The 25,078-nt window shown below is 43.5% G+C and overlaps 1 protein-coding gene across 1 annotated transcript; it reads right to left on the reverse strand.

Moving 5' to 3' along the window:
• Positions 1-8,014: 8,014 nt before the first annotated feature.
• On the reverse strand, positions 8,015-25,066 carry Bves (blood vessel epicardial substance). Its single transcript, XM_028775812.1, is given in 7 exon segments — positions 8,015-8,818; positions 8,821-9,220; positions 14,412-14,520; positions 15,313-15,500; positions 18,228-18,352; positions 21,924-22,160; positions 25,052-25,066. Coding segments are annotated over 6 exon segments (1,755 nt in total). The 5' UTR covers positions 22,150-22,160; positions 25,052-25,066; the 3' UTR covers positions 8,015-8,111.
• Between the last annotated feature and the right edge of the window lie 12 nt (positions 25,067-25,078).

The raw sequence follows: 25,078 nt of genomic DNA on the forward strand, positions 1-25,078 counted from the left end.
AGTATCTCTCCATCACACCTCTGACCCCAACTGAAGTATCTCTCCATCATGCCTATGAACCTTTTCATTGAGGATTAACCATGTCTCACCATATGAAACCCTCATATTGTTACCCTACAAGCTGAGAAGACACTATGTGGGAATAGTGGCCAACCACTGGAGCAAGGAGGACAGGAGCCATGGTGCCATACCACATCCACTGATGGCTGTGGATCAAGCAGAAGAGGTAGACATCACATGTCTCCATCCTACAGGGGACAACAAACATTTTTTTCAAAAAGTGTTGTAAGGGTTAAACTAAATAAAAAGTCAAGCTATGCCAGCTGCTGCAGCCGGTTAGACGCCCCTCCCCCAACGAGTAAGTGTATGTTCAAAGTGATGACACAGCTGCAGGATGAGACGTCCCATAAGACCCTATATCATATTCAGTCACCTGACCACGGCCAGGCGACTTCACTTCCCCAAGCTGCTCCTTCCTCATCTACCAAATGGGGCACTGCTCCTCCACACCCACTCGTCAGCTCCTCCTCCAGGTGCCTCCCATTTGTCACACCTGCTAGTTATCTGTGTAATTTACAAAGCCCCTCTTTATAAGCCTGCTGTTGTTCTTAGTGGGCATGGATATGAATTTGAGTTGAACAGATGATTGCATGAAGCCAGCCTCAAAACAGAAGGCTTCACTGGAATCTATTTCCAGGTAATAGACTGATGAGCTATGGACGAGAGTTCATTATGACAAGCCTGTGACTACTGTCTGCAGGCTGCAATACTGACTAATGAGAACCGAGCACGTCTGCACCGCTCGCTCGCTCCTGGGCTAGACTGCCTGGTGTACCACCCTGACACAAAGCAAAGGCTTTTTTCTCAGTAAGGAATCACTTATTTTATAACATCTGTAATAACATCATAAAAAGAAATTCTATTTTAGGACGAAATGGTTTAAACTAACAAACGCATTTGAAGAGGAGTCCTAACTGATAGCATCCAAATTATCTGGATTTGTAAAACAGAAACTAAAGAACCATTAATTTAATTTAAGTTAAAACAAAATTCTGCAACTTTCAAGGAAATATATAGTAGTGAGCTTTCTTGTTGCTATGACAATGCCTATGGTTGGGCACAGTCACTAGTAACACACAGTTAATCCGTGTGAGGGACAAAGAGGAAGATGGAGTCTCTCCGACATGACAGCAGGGAGCTGAAGTCAAGACGGTGAGCTCCCCTTACAACGCAGCATACTGAGCAGCCAGCAGGGAGGAGCCAGTTCACACTTACTGGACAGCATCACACACACTTACACACCTTGGCTAGTTTGACCTGTCTCTTCCATCTCACAGTTACACAGACAAACGGTGAAACGCGTCAAATGAAGCAATAGGAAGTTAACTGGATTCTGAGCTGCTGAAGGACAACAGGACTGAATTTTTCTCAAGCAACCGCAATGCCTTTTACCCGAGTGACAGTTGGGAGCAGGACATGGAATCTGTGTGCTGAGCGCACACATCTTGCTGTGAATCTGGCTTTGAGACATGTGTAACAACAGAGCACAATCCACACAGTGGGAACTGCAGTAATTTCATTGAAATGGTTCGTGTAAAGTCTCTCTTTGTGAACTGCATTTCTGCCTTGTCACCATCTGCTGTGTAATGCTGTGAGGTACGCTTGTAGTGTTATACCACATCCTGACCAAGATCTTTAAAAGTAATGTCCCCACAGGGGTCCATGCAAGCCCCAAGGCTGAGCTGCTGTTGGATGGATATACAAGACCGTTGCTACCACCCCCACATGACATGAATAGCAGAATCCCAGAATACAGGGAGTTCTGGACACCCCACCTCATCAAAGAAGCTGGTAGAATAGCCACACAGGGATCACATGAAATGTGTTAAAACGTGAACTCCCAAGTCACACAGGAGCTGTCACACACTTCAGGAATGTATAAGAATCAATATTCTAGGGCTGGAAAGTAGGTGGTAAAGCGTTCACCTGACATTCAAGAAGCCCTGAGTTTAATCCCTAGCACTGCATGAAATCAGGTTTGGTAGCGCTCATCTGTAAGTCTAAAATTTGGAAGATAGAGGCAGGAAAAAGAGTTCAAGGCCAGTCTGGGTTACCCGTGACCCTGTCTAAATCAAATAAACAAACCAAAACCAAAACCAAAACCAACCAACCAACCAAAAACCCAAAAGAATTTTAAAAGAAATCAATGTTCTATAGGTCAAAGAGTTTTTAAAGGGGATAAAGCAAGGAAGCCCCTAAACTATGAGATTGGACACACACACACACACACACACACACACACACACACACCTCTACCTGTTGACATAGTAACTGGTCTGGCTGGTTCAGATCAACCAATCTCAAAGCACCAGTTAGATGGTACTTGCATCTTTTTTTCCTTTTTAAAACAGAAACAATTTTGAAACCAAACCTGTTTGAAAATGGTAACTTCCTTGTTTCTGAAAACTATTCAAACTATTTATCAGGACGATGGGACAGACCTAAAATGACAATGACAATCTGTGAGAAGCAGAACCAGAGGACAGAAAAAAGTTTCTAGGACCCGAGTCAGACTCAATGACTGGTCAAAGTTATAAGTTATCCACAGGTTTACCTGGGCCAGCCTCCACAGGCCAACTACACTACCCACCAAGGCTCACAGCGGCAATCATGAGCACTCCATCTTGCCTTAGATCAGTTGCTTAAATCCCTCTGCTAGGTAGCTAGCTGGGATTGCATCCCGTGTCTTTGACCATCAACAAATCCCAGCCCCTTTATCTTTTCAAAAAGCTGGTGCTGTAACCTTAGCTTCTATGCCCACAGGGTAGAATTTCGGTCTTATAAGCGTTGAGTTTTACACTCAGACCAGATCCCTAAGTCTGTATCCCAGCAGGGACTGAGGTGAGTTATGAGTACTGAGTACTCAGGTGGCACTAAGTACTACCAACTTCCTTATCTGAAAAGTTAATGGTCTCTGGGCTAGAAGGGCACTGTCAAGGCACAGCACCAGAACTCACTGGCCGCCCACAGGGGTGATGCTGGCTAAATGGTACCCACTGTCAAAGGACATGCACCTGCCACTCTGGGGTGGAGCTGTAGGATGTCCTTCCTCTGACACAGCCACTGTAGCTGCCCTACAAATGCTCCCCCTGTCCAGGTTCTGGAATAAAGAGAGCCTGGCAGAAGCCTCGGGTGGCACCCTAAATTAAGCCGCACTAGAATAAAACACAGCCATCTTTGATTTCTCCTGCATGTTGCCCTTGAAGCCCCCTTTCTGTCTGCAGTATGCTTCTATCTCCACTTTGGTTTGGAAGGAGTCAAAACTCTGTATGGCATATTAAAAACCCACTCAGTGTTTTCCCTTGTCTCAGACAAGCAGACAGGGTCTTAGGTAACAGACACCCTTCCTACATGATCAAAGACAGGATTCTACGTAAACCTCATTACAATAACTGTTGTGTTTAATGCTTCCAACCTAACTCAACTGCTTCCTTGCCCTCCCCATTTTAGTTTACAGTGGTACACATAGGCTTCTGAGCCAAGGTGCTTCTTCGAGTCTTTCCATGTCATCTGAAATTTCTTTTTTTTTTTTTTCAAAGATTTATTTATTTTTATGAATGTGAGTACACAGTTGCTGTGATCAGACACACCAGAAGAGGGCATCAGATCCCATTACAGATGGTTGTGAGCCACCATGTGGTTGCTGGGATTTGAACTCAGGACCTCTGGAAGTGCAGTCGGTGCTCTTAACCACTGAGCCATCTCTCCAGCCCTCATCTGAAATTTCTATAATTAATGTGCATGTTTTTTTTTCTTCTTGCTAATCTGTCCTGTGTAATTCTCAGGACAAGCCAGAAGAAAACCCTAGAAAGGAAGAGATGAGGTTCTGTCTCTCCCAAATGCTAATAATATGGCCTCGTAAATCCCACCCCTTCTCACTGTGCAAAACTCAGAGTGTTATCCAGCTCACACATGGTACACACACACACGGCCGTTCACACTGACAGTCGAGGGTGAGGGCTGAATTTTCAGTTCCTTTGCTTGGGAGCACACCTGGACATATGAAGAGGTTTTAAGTTTACGCAAGGCCTTTATGCAGGATCATATCCTGACCCAAAGCTTTCCTACTTTCAAAATAATTCTTAAATTTCAAGCAGTGAATTCTTAAAATAATTTTGTTTCTTTTGTTTTACTAGTTCTGAACACGTGCGTGGCCTGTGTCATCTACGATGGTGTGAAGCATACGGGAGAGTCTTGGTGGCATACGGATGTTACTCACACGGGGCTGAGTGAGCACCTTCAAGAACACCCTGAAGCCTGCTCACGTCTTAACTCTTGGGTGCACACTGGGATGAGTAGCCAGCATCAGCTCCCCATAAACTCTCACACGCTGCTATGCCTGTCCTTCACTAGAGCTAAGAGAAGCACAACTTCAAACAGTCACCCAACTATACGGACCCATGCACACCATGCCAGTGGCCAGAATGTAAGCCAAATATGTGGCAAAAGAAGTGAACAGTTTTAGAAGCAGAAGAGCCCTAAAGCTTTGGTCTGTATCAAACACAGGGGCGGTCGTTCCTCCAGGCTACCAGTTACTTGAAAAGTAATTTATCTGACCAAAATGTTCCGAGTGTCTGTTCTAGTGACATCTATCCAAGTGGCGGAGGGTCAGTGTTATGGGAACTCACGGAGAGAAGCCGTGCTGGAGGAGCCCCGCAGGAAGTGATGGAGGCCGTCCTCGCAATCACTGGAGCTCGTGATGCTGTTCCTCATCTCCAGCATGGAGATCTGTGTGCAGAGGCTCATCTGTGGCTCCAACTTCTTAACTTTCTACAAAGCAAAGTTTCAAGATGCCTGAGATGTACAGCGGTCAAAGCATATATTCCCTATAAGCAGGAAGTACTAGCCTTTGGTATTAGTACCTCAAACGGAGAGTGATCAAGTGCCCTAAAATGCATGTTGTGGTTTAATTATTAGCTATTGTTTTAAATATAGTATTCTAAAGCTTATAAACATGAATCATCTAAGTGTTAATCTGAAATAGGAATCAAACCCTTCTTCTTTCTTTCTTGTGGTGTTAGGGATCAAACTCAAGGCCTCATTCATAACAGGCAAGCGCTCTCCTGCTGCGAGCTACAGCCCCAGCCTTAAGGTGAGAAGCTCCTGGACAAGGACCCTAATAGGCCATCACATCCATTGTTCCTAGTAGGTAGTACATATCACAGGAAAAATGTTTTAAAAGTTCCCATCTGTAACTGTTTTCATCTCCTTCTTAACAAATGCAGAAAACTAAGCTGCTCAAAGCTCTGAAAGTCCATCTTCTCCTGGTCTCTGGATTCCTGGCAGATGTGGAAGACACCAAGTATAAAATGTCAACTATTAGTCTTACTTGCTGGAATACTGCCTTTCCACACCTTCTCCACACCCACACCCTCCCCACCCCTTAGATGGCTTGACGACTTCTGGAAAGGACAGTACCCCATCCCATACATGTTAGTCTATGACAGTTAGGCCAAGCTATGACAATGACAGGAACTGCCAAAAATCCTTTGCCTTCAAGAAAGGACTAGCTAAAGAGTCTCTCCATTATAACTACCCCCTCTGAAGTTTATGAATACTTAGTGAAAATTCAAGAAAATATACATATTTCTTAATCCCCCCCCAAAATCAGAAAAGCACTTACTTTATCATTTAAGGTAGGATCATTCAGTGAATACAGCTTATTTGTAATGTCTTTTCCTATAAGGTACCTAAAAATTTCATACAGAAAAGGCTCTGACTCCAGAAAATAAGTCAGTCTTTCTCTTGACCAGCATAAAAACCTGCAGTTATCATCCGCAACAATGGTGACCTGTTGGAGGAAACAAACACACTAGCAAAGTTATGCATATCATATATACATAAATCTATATACATAAGGTATGAGTTTGCTAAACTGACAGAAGACTACCATAGAAATGTTTGTCAAGCCAGGCAGTGGTAGTGCACACCTTTAATCTCAGTACTTGGGGGGCAAAGGTAGATTGATCTCTAGGTTCCAGGACAGCCAGGGCTATACAAAGAAATTCAAAAGAAAAAAGGTGAAAAAACGAAAGAAAAAAAGGAAAAAGAAATATCTGTTAAATTAGTTATGACCTACCATACTCCATACCTACCATACTCCATAAAATTATGTTTAAAGACAAGCAATCTATAGGCTAAGTCCAGACAACTTCTCTGTTTTATTGCTTTGGTTTTTGTGGTCTCAGGACAGAAGAAGGGTCATCGTGTCAATACTGCTGTGGATATTGCAATGAGATCTTTATGAAAAATATTTCTTTACCTGCTGTTGATTTCAATGAGGTCTAAAGACAGGTGTAGTGGTTTGAATGTGCTTGGCCCATGGGAAGTGGCACTGTTAGGAGGTGTGGCCTTGTTGGAAGAAGTGAGTCACTGAGGGGTTCGGCTTTCAGGTCTTATGCTTAAGGTCTGCCCAGTGCAGAAGAGACCCTCCTGACAGTCTTCAGATCAAGATATAGAACTCTTGGCTCTTCCAGCACCATGTCTGCCTGGACACTGCCATGCTTCCTGCCATGATGATAATGGACTGAACCTCTGAAACTGTAAGCCAGCCCCAATTAAATGTTGCCTTGGTCATGGTGTCTCTTCATAGCAATGGAAACCCTAACTAAAACACAGGCATTTAAGCAAATGAACTCAGGGACGGGGGAGAGGGAGCGAGGGAAAAGAGAGGGAGAGAGTTGATGAGTGTATGTGTATATGTATGTCTGTACATGTATACATGTGTGTGTATGAGTGTGTATACGTGTGTGTGTGTCTGTGTGTGTCTGTGTGTGTGTGTGTGTATCAAACCCAGGGTCAAGTAAGTGTTCTAACATTGAGCTAGCTGCTTGCCAGTGAGCTATATCACCAGCACCTGAGACTAAACTTGTAAATTATGTATGAAAAACCCTTCACCCCGATGACTCATAAACACACAGTGAGAAAGAGTTACAGGCTCAGTTAAGTAACTGGTGAGAACAGCTGGTGAGTAACCTCTGCCACAGGTTTCAAGGCTAGCTCCAAGGTAGCCTACTGAATTAGGTTTCCAAACTAGTACAGAACTGAGACACCCACCACCCCTTCCCCTGTAAGTAGCACAACATGGAAAAGCAGGGGTGGGCACTGTCACACCACTAGAGAGCTTAAGAATTCTCCAACAAACCCCTTCTTCACGCTCTCAGGGCTCAGGATCCAGAAGCCCCTCTCACCATGCAAATGCTCTTCAACCGCCTGTATGCCACCTGTTCCTTCATGATGACATTCTAAACCTGACCACCAGACTCACCTGCTGACATATATGTGTGGGCTCCTGAGCATGCTGATGCTAGGGCTCATGTCTCCTCAGGTTGGACTGCCTGGCTTCAACAGAGTACTGGCTTACCTACACTCTCACAAAAGAGCCGACAGAGAAGCACAGGTACCGTTGACAGTAAAATCCATTTTACATACTAAGCACTAAACCAGTGCCTGTTCCAGCCAGAGACTGGTAAACGCTTATTAAATTGACATGAAGTCTTACCTGGGACTCAAAACATATATTTCCAAAAGAGCTTTTTTTTTTTTTTTTCACTGTTCAAGGTTTATTTGGTGTTTTTGTTGGCATGACACTTGAGTGGTTGGTTCCATCATCCATATGCAGATCTTACATTTCACATAATATTGCAATGTACACTACAGACACATATAATACATAAAATATCCTGTAGAACACTTATGCACAAGATATGCATAATGGACTTATACACTGGAGCCGGGTTATGACTAACTGGGGACTTGTTGGCCTAGACATGTGTGATGAGTGCGCAGGGCAGCAACGCAGCAAGCTCACAGGGTAATCGAAGCCTGCACAGTTGGCAGTGTGTCTTGGAGACAGTGGGACTGTCACACTAACCAGGTTACCACTACCCAAGTACCACTTGGCAGCAGGGTAGAGCTGTGGGAACTGAGATTTTTTTCCTCAGACCACCTCAACACAATTGTACTAAACACAGCTCAGATGAGAAGTGTGTGGTCTCCATAGAAACCCTGCTGCAGCCTGGACAGTGAAGTGCTAGGACACTGGGAAGACTTTAGAACTGCAGCTCCTTCTGGATTCCCCAGAGGGTATCTGCACTCTTCTTCAGGCGAGCCTCTTCCTCAGGAGTCAGTGTCACCTTCACAACATCCGAGATTCCATTTTGTCCCAGGATGCACGGGACACTGAGGAAAACATCATCATTGATTCCATAGAGACCCTTAATCATGGTGGAAATGGGATGCACCCGCCTAAGGTTCTTCATTATGCTCTCGGCCAAGTCTGCCACAGAGAGGCCAATGGCCCAGGACGTGTAACCTTTCAGCTTGATCACCTCATATGCACTGTCAACCACCTGCTTGTGAACCTCCTCCCACTGTTCCTTGTCCACATCAGTACCCAGTTCTGGGTTCAGAGACTTCAGGGAGACACCGGCAACATTCACACCACTCCACACAGGCACACTGGAGTCGCCATGCTCTCCCAGGATCCACCCGTGACAGCTCAGTGGGTGAATTCCCAGCCTTTCTCCCATCAGGTAACGGAACCGAGCCGAATTCAGATTGCAACCACTTCCAATAACTCGGCTTTTGGGAAAGCCACTGATTTTCCAAGCCACGTAGGTCAAGATATCTACGGGATTCGAGACAACAAGCAGCTTGCAGTGTGGACTGTACTTCACAATGTTGGGAATGATGAACTTGAAGATGTTCACCTTTCGCTGGACCAGATTGAGCCGGCTCTCTCCCTCTTGCTGACGGCCCCTGCTGTGATAATGACCAGCTTGGAGTTCGCAGTTACAGAATAGTCTTTGCTGAAGACAATTTTTGGTGTTCTAAGGAAAAGGCTGCCATGCTGGAGATCCATCATCTCTCCCTTTAGCTTGTCTTCTATGACATCAACAAGGGCAAGCTCATCTGCCAAGTCCTTCATTAAAATACTGATGGCACAAGCCATGCCAACAGCACCAACCCCAACAACTGTAATCTTGTTCTGGGGGGCCTGTTCTTCCTTAAGAAGATTCACAATCAGCTGGTCCTTGAGGGTTGTCATCTTGGGTTTTGAATCTTTTGGGACCGCTAGTGCACGATGGGGGGCAACGGGCAAGCAGCAGCAGCAGTGTGGCCTGGGCTCGGCGACAGTGGCTCCAGCACCAAGAGCTTTCTTTTTGATTTAAGGATTTCAGGAGGATTTAAGTCTACCAGGAATAAAAAGGAAAACCCCAGCCTCCCAGGATTGATAATCGACAGGCTGAAATTGGAGCTTAGTGGGCCAACAACTGTAGAAAGTTAGTCTACGTTTATTACATCAGAGGAGGGTTTCATGAAAACCAAGCAAACCTGGATTTAAGAAATGCAGCAGTAGCTTTTGGGACGCCACAGGACACCCAGTGACACTTGTCATCAGTGTACATTATGACAAAGGCACTTCCTGACAAAGGCCACTTGGTACTGCAGTTACAATGGTTAACAAGAAAGACAGGACACAAGGCTGAAGAAATGGCTTAGTGGTTAAAAAGGCCTATTGCTCTGTCTGGATGGCCAGAAGCCAGAGGCTGGATAGCTCAGAGACCCAGGATAGAACCAAACATAACTGGAGCAGAAAAAGTCAATGAAATGATTCCTAATGATACTGTACTATACTCATAGATTAGCGTCTAGCCTATTTGTCATCAGAGGGGTGTCATCCAACAACTGACGGGAGCAGATGCAGAGAGAAGCTCTCTGCCAAACACTAGGCTGAGCTTAGGGAACTCAACAGAAGAGGGAGAGAACAGATTATAGGAACCAGAGGGTGGAGACCACAAGAACATGGGCCACAGAATCAACTAAGCAGGCTCATAGGGGCTCACAGAGACTATGCCAACAATTGCAGACCCTATATGGGTCTGAGTTAAGTCTGGTTGTGTAGCTTGATGTTCCTGTGGGACACTTAATAGTGGAGTCAGGTGGTGGGTCTCTGACTCTTTTGCCTGCTCTTAGGACCCCTTTCCTCCTACCGGGGTGCCTTGTCCAGCCTTGATGTGAAGGTTTGTGCCTAGTTTTATTTTGTAATTTGTTATGCTGGGTTCGGCTGATATCTGGGGGACCTGCTCTTTTCAGAAGGGAAAGAGAGGAGGAGTGGATCTAGGGAGAGGGAAAGAGGACGGGGTGGGGGGACTGTGAGGAGTGGAGGGCGGGGCAACTGCAGCAGGGGTGTAGTGTATGAGAGAAGACTAAGTAAAAAGGGAAGGAGGGAGAAGGGAGGGAAAGAGAGAGAGAGAGAGAGAGAGAACACTAACTGTCGCTCTTCTAAAGGACCTGAGTTCAGTTCTCATTACCCACATCTGTGACTTCAGTTCTGGGATGTCTGATGTCCTCCTTTGGCTTCCATGGGCGCACACACACACGCGCGCGCACACACACACACATTTTTTAAGGCAGGATCCAAGAGGGGCCAGGTATAGTATCCTATGCCTGGAATCCTAGCATTCCTGAGGCTAACACAGAAGCATGATGAGGTTGGAGCTGGCCTGGGCTATACAGTGACTGCCAGGCCAGGCTGAGCCCCATAATAAGATACTGTCTAAAAGAGGGAGTTAGGGGGAGCTGGTAGGTTGGCTCAGTGGGTACACTATGTAAGCATGAGTTCAAATCCTGGTGTCCACATAAAAAGCTGGGTGTAGCCCCAGACTGGTAACCATAGCACCACAGACGACAGACACAGGAGATCAGTGGGCCTTGCTGGTTACTATCTTAGGGGAGAGTCTGTCCTAAACCTACAAGTCAGAGTGACAGAGAAGGTCACATGGAGCCTCTGTGCATATGCACAGGGGTGCACACCTGCACACATATACCACACACATACTCACAACAAAATAAGTTAATGTTATTTGTTTCTCAAAAGACAAGATCCTTGATTTAAGAGTATGGCTGTTTTGCTGTAAGTATGCCTGTGTGCTACCGTGCCTGCCCTGTGGAAGCCAGAGACAGCATCACATCTCTGGAAGTTGAATTATAGACCTTGTGAGCTACCGTGGGGGAGCTAGGACTTGAACTGATGTCCTTTTGAAGAGTGCTTTTAACACTAGCGCCATCTCTCCAGCCCGAAGGTGCTCCTTTCCTTAAATCCAGCTAAAATTGAATGTTGAATTATTTCACAAGAGCACAGACATGCTTTTCTAAGGCCTTTCCCTCTATGTCAACAAAACTGATCTTCAGATTTGCAGCAAGGGGTCGTGTGACTGACCATGGGCGAGCAGCAGCAAACAGAAACAAAAGAAGCATGTTTATCAGAAACACTCACTTGAAACACAACTGAATAGAGAAGAAGAAGCATAAAAACAACACACTGCTTCTATATTTTGTAATATTGACATAGAAGTCCCTGTCAACTGCCGTATGTGGAAGTGTGATCTGCAAGTCCCCCAACGGCAAGCGCTAAAGACAGTGAACTTTGAGACCCGTGTCCTTAGCTTTCCCAGTCTGCCTGTAGCATCAGAATTACCAAAGTATTTACCAAGGGATGTTCTATGCTGCCTGACAGTTTTCTCTTTTCTCTTATTGTACAGTTCATCAGCACCCTGACCACAGAAAGAGTTTAAACAAATAACAGTCTACAGTGGTAGTATGGGCCTATAATACCAGCATTCGGAATGCTGAGGCAAGAGGACTATCACTGGTCCAAGGACAATCTGGACCATACTGAGCTCAAGGTCAGCTTGGGCTACATACTAGGACCACATGTCAAAAAAAAAAAAAACCCAAACAAATAAAAAATAAAGACTTGAGGGTGTGGCTCAGCCTAGCATGCACGAAGCCCTGGATTTGATGCCCAGTAGCACATACTGAGTGTAATGGCACTGCCTAAAATCTCAGTACCCAAGAGGCAGAAGCAGGAAGATCTAAAGTCTGAGATATATGAAACCCTGTCTCAAACAAAGCAATCCAATGGAGTAAGTCTTAGCAGAGTGCTCCCAGGGAAGGACTGGACCATGCTCAGGAAGCTCCAAATGCATAGCAGCACCCTGGAGTGCAGCACTATAAAAATCCTACGGAACAGCTATGCTTCATTGGAGTATCCGACCAGAGAAATGTTTTGTAAACAGTCAAAGCACAATCTCTCCTGGGGTTTATTCTGATGAAGTTGGCCCTAACTGTTCTAGGCACAGATTTGATGGCAATCACAAAATACCACAAAATGACAAAATGTCACACACAGCGCCAAGGAAAGCTGGCGGAGATTGTCGAGGATGGAGCCATGCTTTTATCATGTTCCTGTAATCTTCACACTAGTTAGGAAGAAAGCCCAACTACTAAAGTCCAGTCCCCTAACAAAGAAAACTGTTGTGGGAAGTAACTTTGTGTTAGCTTACTTATAAACATAATTTGGAGTCCAGTGGAAAGGGAGTACATATTTCTATACCTGATTTTTTAGGGAATCCCTTGCTTCTTGAACAAAGGTTTAGTTTTTCATCCCAAACTGACTCCTGGTTTCTTCAGGATAATAAGAGACTAAGTTATCATAGAAAACTACCTGTAAGGAAGTCAGAAGTAAGAGAAGTGGCTCTCTCCTGGTTCTTTTTCGGCAGTGCTTAAACACACTGCTCAAATGGGAGGAGCATGCATCCCAGGACACAGACAGCTCCCCCAGTAAGGAAACAACAGCTAGGGTACCCACTGGCTTTCTCTTCCTATGTGTCAAGCTCAGCCAGCATAAGAACAAGACTGCATGAGTCAGAGTCTTAGTTACTGTTCTGTAGTGAGGAGACACTATGGCCAAGGCAGTTCTTACACCAGAAGTCACTTAACCGGGGCTTGTTTACAGTTTTAGAGGCTTAGTGCACTCTGATCACGGCAGGGAACAGACAGGCATGGCACTGGAACAGAGGCTGAGAACGTTACACTCTGATTCACAGGGAGAAGAGAGGGGGAGGGGAGGAGGAAGAGAGACAGAGACAGAGACAAAGCCTCTGGGCCTGGCCTAGGCTCTAGGGACCTCAAATCACACTTATAGTAACATACTTTCTCCAACAAGGGCACACCTCTTCCAACAGTGCTACACCTCCCAATCCTTCCCAAACAGTCCCACTAACTGGGGACCAAGCATTCAAACATATGAGCCTATGGAAGCGGGCCATTCTCATTCAAACCCCCACATTCAGGGAGTTTAAACTAGTACTTAGGGTAAATGTGCCCAACTGTAACAAATTCCAAAACTGCCCAGGCCATTTATGCCAGCTGAGTGGCAGCAAGACAGGGCTGAAACTAATGAAATGAATAAAATGGCACTTCCCCTTCATGTCCAGTCTACGGCATCCCAAGTTGAACAGCATCCCAAAGTGAGTCTGCGAGATTGCCCAAGCAGGGGCACTAATGGGTCCTGTTTCTCAGGTGATGATATTTTCCTCAATTCTATTTCCTACTAAATATGTACTGTTTTCTAAAGCAACTCGGTGCCCAGAATGTTTCCTTACTGCTATTTATCCAGAGACTTATGTTCTTGGCTATTTTCCTAAGAATAACAAATAAAACAGGAGGCCTGGGGACATTTGGAAATAACCAGAACAAGCTGCAATACAACAGAGTATTTTTCAAAAATAAAAATAGAATTAAATGGAGTAGCATTTGAACTGTTAATACCATGAGGAATTTCCTCTTTGCTTTTAAACACAGTCACTAACTATAAAAGAAGTGAAAGAATCGGAGGTTTTATTTTGTAAGTTCTCTAGAGTAAAGCCAGTGTCCTGCTTTCTCTAAGAAAGGTAATAAATGATATATTTAGGAACATGAATTATCTACAAGCAATAGAAGTTTTCTCATAATAAAAACTGATTAAAAAAAGATTGTATTTTTATGTGAATTCTCATTTGCCTGAAAGTGTGTTTGTGCATCGAGTGCATGCAATGCCTGCAGAAGCCAGAAGAGGGCATCGAATCTTCAGGGTCACAGCCCTGGAGTCACAGATGGTTGTGAGCTGCCATGTGGGTGCTGAAAAAGAAACCCAGGTCCTCTGGAAGTGCCACCAATAGTCTTAACCAGATGCCAGATCAACACATTTTTAAAGGAGGTATTATAAAATGAGCAAAAGTTTTTGAAGAATGAAATAGTAAACTGGAAACAAACTTCCACTCCAGAAATAACAGGGTTAACAGGATGGCTAGATTTCCAGACTTCCACCTCCAGTTGTGCACATACAAACACTGTTGAAAGGTGTTCTCTTTTTACAGCATTATACCATACCACACCACACCACACCACACCACACCCCAATGTGTCTATCTCCTTTCTAAAAAGAAATTATGGTCACTTTCCCGATTTTGCTTGATTTGAACGAGATACAAATTGTTTCAACCTTCTTCAAAGTCAAATCATACCTGGAATTTTTCGCCTTTGTGCATCTGCGTTGATCTGAATTCGGGAGAATCTATAAAGGCACACGGGTAAATGTTATGCAGAAAATGTCCTCGATAGGAGACCTTCATTCTGGTAACAGAAGCCAAATGGTAACACATAGAATTTCACAGACAAAACAAAACAACAAAACAAAGTCATTCTTTTCATCAACACAACATTACAGTAATAATGGAGTTGTCCTGGTTTTAACGATTCCACAGGTAACAGACACAATTTAAAGCACTTCCAGAAACAGAAATGCTTTTTAAAATGACATAAGAAGAAACCAGCATCCATTTTTAATCCAGACCATGGCTTACACTGTTGCTATTCTTATAGCTGGATTGACTACATAATTTGTATACTGCCAACATTAGAGAGGAAACGGCACGTTATTAATAACTGTGTTCCAAGGCCTGGTAACACGCAGCCATAGGTCCAGTCACTCAGGAAGCTGAAGCCCAGGAGCTAGAGACATCATCCAAAACCACCATCAAAGGAACACAGTAATAATTATGCCCATGTAACATCGCTGACTCTCCGCTCAGATGACCCATATGTACTGCGGTACTCAAAATCTAAACATGTCACCTTTGCAACATGCGCAAGCTTCTGAAATTAAGTTTAAACACATTTCAGAGTGGAATCATTAACTTCAAGCAAAATATCAACATGGTTAAAACATATATTCACTGTAGAAAACTTTGGTCTCAATAAGGTTTGCAGCCTGGTGTCGGCCTATCATCAGATAGGCCCCGATTTAAGCTGCAAACTTGACCTTCAGCACAGTCGTTGCTTCTTCCATTAGCTGGCAACATTTCCTTCCCAGAGGCAATAAAAGATCAAAGGTGACCAGGCATTCCCATTTCCACACACACTCACCTTCCCTTTAGGAGAATACTCAGACGATCATCCACTGAGGTTTTGTCCTCTGTGGCATACACCTGGCCCCTTTTCAAGGTCTGGATCATACAAAACTGTCCAGTTAGCCTCCGAAACAAATCCGGAGGGACTCGGAGTGGTTCAAACAACCGGTGGTAGATACCACTCAGCTCCTTTTCAATCTTGACCTGAAAGACAGCAACACCAAAGTCCTACACTAAAGCAGTCCCCAGACACTGACTCTTCAGGGCACAATGTGGATTTAAAATATAAACCCGTGCTACACACCAGTGACTCGCTGTATGTGGTCAGTGGGGTCTTAGAGGGTTAGTAGTGGTGTGCATTTACATTCTAAAAAGGAACCTTGAAGCTCAGAGTCAATTTGAAGCGCCTGCAGGTCGGGTGGTGGGTGAGGGAGGCTAAGATTGGTCACACCTCTTTACACTGACCATGAAGCAACTGCTTGAGCTTTTGAGTTTTGTCAAATCACGTACCTTCCTACCTTAGAAGCAATACATACGTAACACAATGTTGTTTCAAAGGACAAAACAACCTTAACTTATGATAGTGGGAAAGTAAGAATTGGTGTAAAAATAAATTTACAAAATAGTGCATTGAGCATCTCCAAGTCATTATTTAATGCCTCACATTTATATATTCATAAGCAAAGCAAAAGGGAAGGATGGAGGGCTTTGGTGTGGCGGCTAATCCTAGCCTGATCTACACAGAACCAAGATCCCACTGAAGAGTAAGGCTGGCTACCAGACGAGTAGAGCAGTCTTAAGGATCTTCTGTGACATTCTCTCAGGCCCAGGGGCTGCCACGTGTCTGCATACAGCAGTGTCTGAAAGTCACGGTAACTGAGTGCAAGGAAAATTGTACTGCACTGTGGATGAACTCTGACCGAGTCAGACACATGGTGAAATCTACAGACACAGAACACAAAATTCTCTTAGGGACAGCAAACAACTGGCAGCTGCCTCTCTGATGCCACTCTACTCTGCCCCACTGGTTCACTTCCATGAAGAATCTTTTAACTATTTATTTACTGACTGATTGGTTGGTTGGTTGATTGTTTGATTGAAGTGGTAGTCTGATAGTCTGAGAAAGAAAAAACCAAGAGCCCAGCTGGCGCATGCTCTTTCTGGTCCTCCAACCATGTCAGTAAGCACTGCATCCCAGTGATGAACACAGGACCTGTTACAGGCTAGTAACACACATCCTTGTCCTGTCCTTCCTTACACCTCAGATCAAGACTCAGTTTCTTCATGAGGTTGTCTGAATTCTCTTCTCTGGAAACATCTGTTTGTCAAGTTTCTCTGGGCACCTCCAGTGCGCAGAGCGCTACAACAGCTAATGTGTGAGATCACACTATTGCTTTCAATTGTTTGCTGTCCTATAAGAGAATTAGCCTGCCTTACCTCCAACATTAGCAGGCTTGGGCACGTCACTGGCTTTGGCCAATGAAATATGAGCAGAAGTGACATTTCTTCTGAGAAGATTTTCTTTTAAACTTTTGTTTTTAAATTTTACACGAATGGATATTTGGTCTGCATTATGTGCATGCAATGCCTATAGAGGCCAAAAGAGGGTACTACAGCTCCTGGACCTGGAGTTACAGATGGATGGGAACTCCTAGGTGGTGCTAGGAACTAAACCCAGATCCTCTGCAAAAGCAGCTTGTGCTCTTAACCACTGAGTCACCTTCCAGTTCCTTGGGCTGACATGTTAAGAATCATCGGGTGTTTTTCTGACTTCTGTAAGAATGCCTGAAATGTGTAAAATGGTGGGATAGAACCAGTGATGCCAGTCCACAGATAAGGTGGGTGAGACGAGAAGCCCTTGAGTCATGGCTATCTTTAGATCATCTGTTACACAGCTTAACCTAGAAAAAAAAAACTGACCAACACTGGAAAGCAGCCCAAACTGAGCTGCTGTTTGAGAGGTTATAGAATAGTGGGGTGTCCACAATGTATAGCACCTGTGTTTCTGTGTGAAATCCCTAGTTTCTAATAGTTTTCTACATTAAACACAGAGCTAGGATGAACATTTCCGCCTTAGGTCACTGACTCCTTGTGCATAGGACAGTTGGTGAGCTAGGATGGCTGGATTTTTAGGGCCCAGCTGCTTTCTACTTTGTTTCTAGATTTATGCTTTGGAAGGTTATGTAGGTTTGGGTTTTTTTTTTAAATTGTTCATTGTCATTTTCTTTTCTTCTTTCTTTTTTGTTTTTAATTTAAAGATGGGACCCCGTCACAGCTCCAAGCTGACTTCAAGCTCACTAGGCTAGCCTTGACCTCCACCTGCCCCAGGGAACGCTGGGATCACTGACCTCCACCTCCCCCAGGGAATGCTGGGATCACAGGGGTGTGCCACTGCATTCAAGACTCACTCTGTTACTAAGAAAACACATCGAGAGAAGACAGAGCCCCAAATAAAAAGTATGGACATTCTTGTAAAAAGCCACCAAAAGCGCTGATTTCTTCACATGAGTTAGTTTAGGCTAAAGAAAGATAATAACCACTATATTAAGAAAACAGAATGAGCCATTTGCAAATCATTAGTATGAAATGGAAGCTGCCTATCAGTAATTTTATAATTAAGCAAAGATATTCCCAAATGATATCTGAGTAGCACCAGATCAGGAAATAGTCACATAATAGGCCTAAAAAAAAGACAGCATTAGTCATGTCTTTCATGCTCCAGTGAGTCAAAGTTTTTAAAATTCATTTGTTAGATGAATTTCACAGATTTCAAATGCTTTTCTCTCAGGCATTTACCCAGAAAGCTCAATATTCTGAATATTTGAGAAGGACCAAGGCTGTCAGGTGCTCACATGCAAGTCTGAATAAAGTACTTCTAAAAAACTTTCATATTTAAAGTCACTTTCTTATTTAAAAAATTTTAGTAATTACCGGTCTTTTCTTGTACAAAAGATATGAAAGATGCAAAATATTGATACCCAAGAACACCGAGTTCCAGATCATCATATCCAAGGCACAGCGGTAGAGAGTGGCCCAGACTACATAAAGGGTACATCCTGTTGAGGAACAGTCAACATATTAGATACTCAACAACAGATTCAGCAAACAGCTTAATATAGTCCTCCTCTGTCTAGAAATCAAAATGCTCTAGAAATATGCAAGCTGAATACCACATTTTCACTGAAGTTTATTACTAAAATCACCTCAAACCAAAGTACATGTTTTGCTATTTCTATAGAAACAATGTCTTGGTAGTTGTTTGTTTGTTTGTTTGTTTTCCAAGACAGAGTCTCACTATGTAGTTCTGGATGTCCTGGAACTCACTGTGTAGACCAGGCTGACTTTGAACTCACAGAAATTCACCTGCTTCTGTCTCCTGAATGCTGGGACTAAAGGAATGTGGGTAAGAATATTTTTTTAAGTGGAAAAAAAACCATAATTTACCAGCTAAAGAAACTACAGTTGAGATTTAATACTGCCTTAAGGTTTTCACATAGCTTCACCTGAAATAAACCTACTATGTGTACAAACTTAAAACTTATACTGAAGGCGATGATTTTCCCATCTTATTAAAGTCCTTTGTAAGGAGTTTATAATCACTATGTTAGGCTTAAATGTAACTCATTCAACCATCTGCCTCCTGATAGGCAATACTCTGGGATTTGGAACATACACACACATACCATAACACACTGCACAACACCCCCACATACACAACACCCTCCCATACAACATAACACACACATAAACACAATAGAGCATTACAGTACTACACAGCAAACACACATACAAAATGCAGCACACACATACATACACATCCCCGATATACATCCCACACGCAACACTCCACGTACACATACACACACAGACACACTACATACACACAACACAGCACACCAAAAACACATACAAAACGCAGCACATACATCCCCTACATGTACAGCCCCCACACAACACATATATACACACAACACACACATACTATAAAACACAGCATACATACACACATATACATTCCACACAACACACACAGCAGAGCACACACACACACAGCGACACATACATACACAGCACACACAACACAGCACACACACACAGCACATACACACATACAACACAGCATACATACACACATATACATACCACACATATACACACACAGCACAGTACACACACAGAGACACATACATACACAGCACAAACACATAAAACATAACATACATATACACATATACTCACATACACACACACACAGCTCAGCACACAACACACACACACACACACACACGGTTTCTTTGGGTCTTGTTGTTTCATTGCACTTCATTCTGCAGGCTCCCACCAGGAGTGCGGGGACAGTAGACAGTATTCTATCAGCTGTGTCACATCCCTAGCCCTAGAATTTGTAGTTTTCTGAGACAGTGTCTCCCTTTGTAGACCAGGCTATCCTTAACTGCAAGCCTTTCTGCCTCAGCCTGATTCACTGGGATTACAGCCATGCTGGTGCATTGCCTCTATGAGGGTATAATTTTGGGTAACAAAAGCAACATTATATAAAAACATTTCTCCATTTATGACTGTTTACTTAATTGAAGCTTAAGGCAAAGCAAGGGAATGCATGTCACAGCTCCAGGTGACACGCATGTCACAGCTCCAGATGACACTGAAGAAACGTTTTCTAAAAGGTTTCTACAAACTTACAAAACTAGTAGTTGGGAACACCAGTATCGAATTGTCAGAATTATAAAGTTGGAAACTCCTATCCAGGCACAATGGCGCACACCTTTAATCCCAGCACGTGGAAAGCAGAGGCAGGCGGATCTTTTGTGAGTTTGAAGCCAATCCAGTCTATAAGGTGAGACGCAATCCCACTCTAATTTGTTTCAAACTTCATTATTTGATAAGGAACTATGTACTCTATTTCATTTGGTATTTTCATGATCAGTGGTGAACTCAAATATTCTATTTAAGTTGGTGTTTTGAGGCAAGGTCTCATGTGGCTAGCCTTGAGTCTCAGGCTAACCTTGACCCCTCAGTGTGGCTGAGGTCATCACTGAACTTCTGGTCCCATCTCGTGAGTACTGGCATGCTCTACTATGCCTAGGGCTTCATGTAACCTGGGTACGTACTGTACCGCCCCAGCCCAAGCGCAGATATTTCACAGAAACTTTTTAGTGACCTGAATTTCACTTGGTGATCCATTTGTCAACTGACCTCTTCCTGTACTTTTCTCATCAACTCTCTTGCTTTGTGTAAGCATCTTTATTTTCTGATTTCTGTAGTTTTAGTTGGAAATGACCACTAAGATAGAGACTTAGAGATTCATATTCACATGAAAGCAGACTTTTCACATTAAAAGCTATGTGCAATGCTGGACTCAGACCAGTGGAACATCTGAATAAACCTGATCCCTATACTTCCTGGGCCTCCTTATTTATGGATGAGGGTACCAGGCTAAATACATGCTTTCTGGCCACTTTACCTTCAGATCTCTTGTCTTAGTACTTAAAGCTTGGATTAAGGGTCCTCCTCCAGCCAACTGCTCCTGCAATGGTTAACTACGCGAAAGTCAAACAGAATCCTGACAGCTGACTCCTAGCTACCATTTCAGTCTCTTCTTGCCAGTTTTTATATATTTCAAGCCCAAAAATCTAGTCTTCTTTGGCACTATGCTGAAGTTTCTTCTCTTCTGTGCCCTTCTCCAGTTTACCCCATGCTCACATTTTAGAGAAAACCTGGTCATCTCTCCAAAGCCAGGGGCACTGTCATAGAGGACCTTGCCTTTCATTACCACGGAGCCTGTCACCGCTGTTTGCTCTGAGCCCTAGGTATAGACCTGCAGTGCACATCTGACACCCTACACTGTGACAGGCCGCCTGTTTTTACAAGGAAGGAGACGGCCTTCCTCAGTCTTTGTCGGGTATTTTACAAGTATTAAAAACTGCACCTAAATAAATGGAGAATCGGGGAGAGAGCCTATGAAGAATTTGTTAATAATCACTGGATAAAACAGTAGATTCTCTTGTTCAATATTTTAATGTGAATAAACTTAACATTTTTCAATCAGTTCACAGGACAAAATATTCATATTATTTACACATTATATAAATGTTACACTTGAATTGATGGGAATTGATTTTATTGCCAAGTTGTCTTTTCAAATCATAGTGGTTGAGACAACACTGCTTACCCTGTGCCAGGCACTATCCTAACATACATCTACCTAACTCTCACACCAACCCTAGAAGGTGGTTTTATTTTCACCCTTCTTTGATGCAAGAGGAACTCGGAGGGACAGAAAGTTAAAATCATTGGCTCAAGCTACACAGTTAGGAAGCAGCAGTTAGGGATGGAATCACGCTCTGGTTCCAACGTCTACATCCTCGTGCATGGATTTCTGACACATAGAACCTGAACAGTACAGGAAAGCACACACAGCTCATACACATCACAGAAGGGAGGCACTGACTGTGCAGAGAACTACGTTCTAAGTTAGTGGACAGACTGCTGACCGGATAACAAAGACTTGCCTTTCTTGCATGCTATACACCTGACAAAGATGCTCTAAGCTCCCAATGCAAAATCCATCTGATGCCAATTGCACACACTCTGTTCTACAGGAAGCCTCACCTACAGATAGCATCACTCGGAGCAGTATCATATGGAGGTGAAGAGTGGTGGGAATTAGCAAGCCAACTGCAAAGCAAACATTTGCTACATGAAAAACCAGATGGTGAATCTCTCTCCAGTTTTCACAAGTGGTCTCATTGGAAGGCACGGGTGTGAGACTTTCTAACTCAGATGTAAAACCTGCTACAGTTGATGGTGCCAGTGGGCTGGACTCTGTATAATTCATGTTGAAACGGCCTATAAAGACAAACACACCAACAGTCATAAATGGGGACTTCATCTTTCATGTCTGTGACAGATTATTTTTATGAATTACATGTTGGTAAACAGAGCTTTCTGGTACTTATCAGGTACATAGGTTCAAATTCCAGTCCTGTCACACAGTAGGTATGTCTTTTCCCTATCTGTCATAGTGATCCCCCAGTTGCCTCATGATGAAATGGATCATCTCAGACATCCTGACGATTCCGACAGATGCACACATGTTTAGAAAAGAATCACCAACACTCATGGGTCACAGCATTCACCACAGTTTAGCAGAATCTGCAAACTATTCATACTGAAGACCCAATCTAAGCACAGGAAAAAGTGTAAAACACTGGTTTCCTGAGTCCTTTAACAAGGAACACCCTCGTATTAACTACTTAAAAGGTTAAAGTATGCCAATGTTAAATCATGGCCACATGCCTACCATAATATGTGCACATAATACATAATCATATACAATACTGGCATCTACATGTATGTAGAAAACTTAAATAGCATTTAAATTTTCTTTCATTCTACAACTTAGGCCTCTATTTTTATTCCTCAAATAATTCTAGTTGGTAGTATTTCACAAATTAGAAAGTAGCAAATGTACAATGTATATGTAGGAAGGTTCATGAATATACACTTGGATATTTAATATTAAGCTCCACAGCAAATACATTTCAAACAATATACTTTTACACATACGTATATAAAATCTAACACAAAGTAACACTCCATCTTGTCTATTCTTATCCATTCTTGCTCTTGGCTCTACATACACAAAAACCTTATTAACTATACAAATCTGGTCCTTGACAAAACTATGTAGATTTACAGAAGACACAAGTTAATCTATTTAATTTTTTTACTGTCAAATGAAGACCCAAAATACCTTTAAATTTAATTTAGAAGTGTATATATCTTTGAAATAAAGAAATTCATATTTTAACATAATAAAGATTTAAAGTAGTATAATAGGTATGAACATCTTGAAAGGACACTAGACAAGTTTATGTGGATGAATTCTATATATCTTAAGATGACAAACACATTCATAAGTGAAGTAAGTTGAGGCAAAGTTTACTTTTGTGACATTTGTTTTGTGGTGCTAACCATTCACAGGGCTTTAAACAGGATAAGGGAGCACTCCACCACTGAGACACATACCCACCTGAAACAGTTCACAAATAATAATAGTTGACTTAAATATTGATTTTCTGCAGAAAGAAAAAAATGAGAACTCAACTACTTTCCAAACATCTTAATAAAAACATAAGCTTATCACGATGGGCTGGTTCCAAGAACCCAAAAGTGAGTATGAGTGTCATGTCTACGTCCTGTTGCCATGGCTACCCAATGGTCTGTAGGAGGCAGGGATAATCCATACTGATGATACACTTCCCAGGCCCTATAGATAAGTCACTGAGGAAGAGCCTAAGGAGATAAGACTGAAACATAACTCGTATGGACAAACCCTTTTCCACGAATACTTTCCTGCACTGGGTCAGCTTCGATACCACAAGCTGCCAGGAAGCCGCATAAGCCTGCCAATGCTGCCTCCCTCCTTAATCTGCACCCCAACCCCAACCCCATCCCCACCCTTTGCACTAGAGGCAGCCGAACTACATGGTGTTAAAAACTTGGTCGGGTTGTGATGTTTTAAAGCAGATTTTTGTACTAAATTAATCAACACAAGCACCCCCTCATATTTCACCTATGTTACCTTCTAATATTCACTTCCAGGTTTTAGAAGTGGCATTAAATGCTTACATTTCTGGTCAAAGGAAATTGGCAAGAAAGCTATAATCTGCCTCAAAATCAGAAAATATTAATAGCCATTAAAATGTATTACATGTGTTTATTTCTACAGGGGTGCACGTGTGCACAAATCAGAGGACAGCTTGCTGGAGACACTCTCCCCTTGCACTTCGTGGGTCCTGGGGATACAAACCAGGTTGCCAGGCTTGCCTTCAAAGACTGGGCTTTCTCACCAGACCTAAGGGCCAGGTTTAAATAAATGTAGGATTACGGTAAAACATATTTTGATGCGCTAGACTTATTAAAGATACGGAAATTTTATATGCAGCTGTAGGTATATAGATACATATATTACTGAGAAATGCTTCTTACCTCTCATAAATCAGCATTTTCGATATTCAATGATTTAATCTAACGGCCTGCTTAATCATTACTTAATGGGTTTAAGTGGCCTACACTGAACTGCCAATGGCAGATCTAATGAAGAAGGTTAAATTACTGTGTGAATTTGTAAACTGTCAAAATCGAAAAACGGTCATCTTTCTCATCAGCTCCTCCACGTCTAATTCCCCAAATTACTCGCTGTAGTAAAGCCGTGCCCATCTCTTGGTTTTCAAATAGGCGTCTGCAGGTCTACATACCTGACCGAGGAAGCAAGCTAACATTAAACCTTGACCAAATTAACAAAAATAAAGAGGAACAGCGATGAGAAAAAGAAAAAAAAAGAAAGAAAAAAAAGCCCTTCGATGAGAGGCAACTCACTGGTATTTTCCCGGACTCTCCGCGCACCTCCCGCAGCCTTGGGCGGCCCGGGGCAGCGGGTTTGTGGGATCGGTCTGGCAACCACCCGTTTCTCTAGGGCGCGGGCCGGTGGCGAGGACCCGTGGATCCGGGCCCACTGCACCCCCACGCCTGACCGGCTCGCCCCGCTCTCACAACAGTGTCAGTGTCCACAGCTCCGCGGCCGGGCGCCGTCCCGCCGAGGGACCTGGGCGCGGGGTGGGCGGGCGGGCGAAGGGCGGCTGCAAGGGCGGCGCGGGGGAGCGCGGGCGCGCCGCAAGTTGCTCGGCCGCTCGGTGCCCAACTTTCCCGCGCGACCGGGCGCCCCGGCTCCTTACCTTGCGCGTCCCGGGGCCGGGCGGCGG

The sequence above is a fragment of the Grammomys surdaster genome, unplaced genomic scaffold (genome assembly GCF_004785775.1).
Source record: "Grammomys surdaster isolate TR1022 unplaced genomic scaffold, NIH_TR_1.0 261, whole genome shotgun sequence".
Taxonomy (NCBI): Eukaryota; Metazoa; Chordata; class Mammalia; order Rodentia; family Muridae; genus Grammomys; species Grammomys surdaster.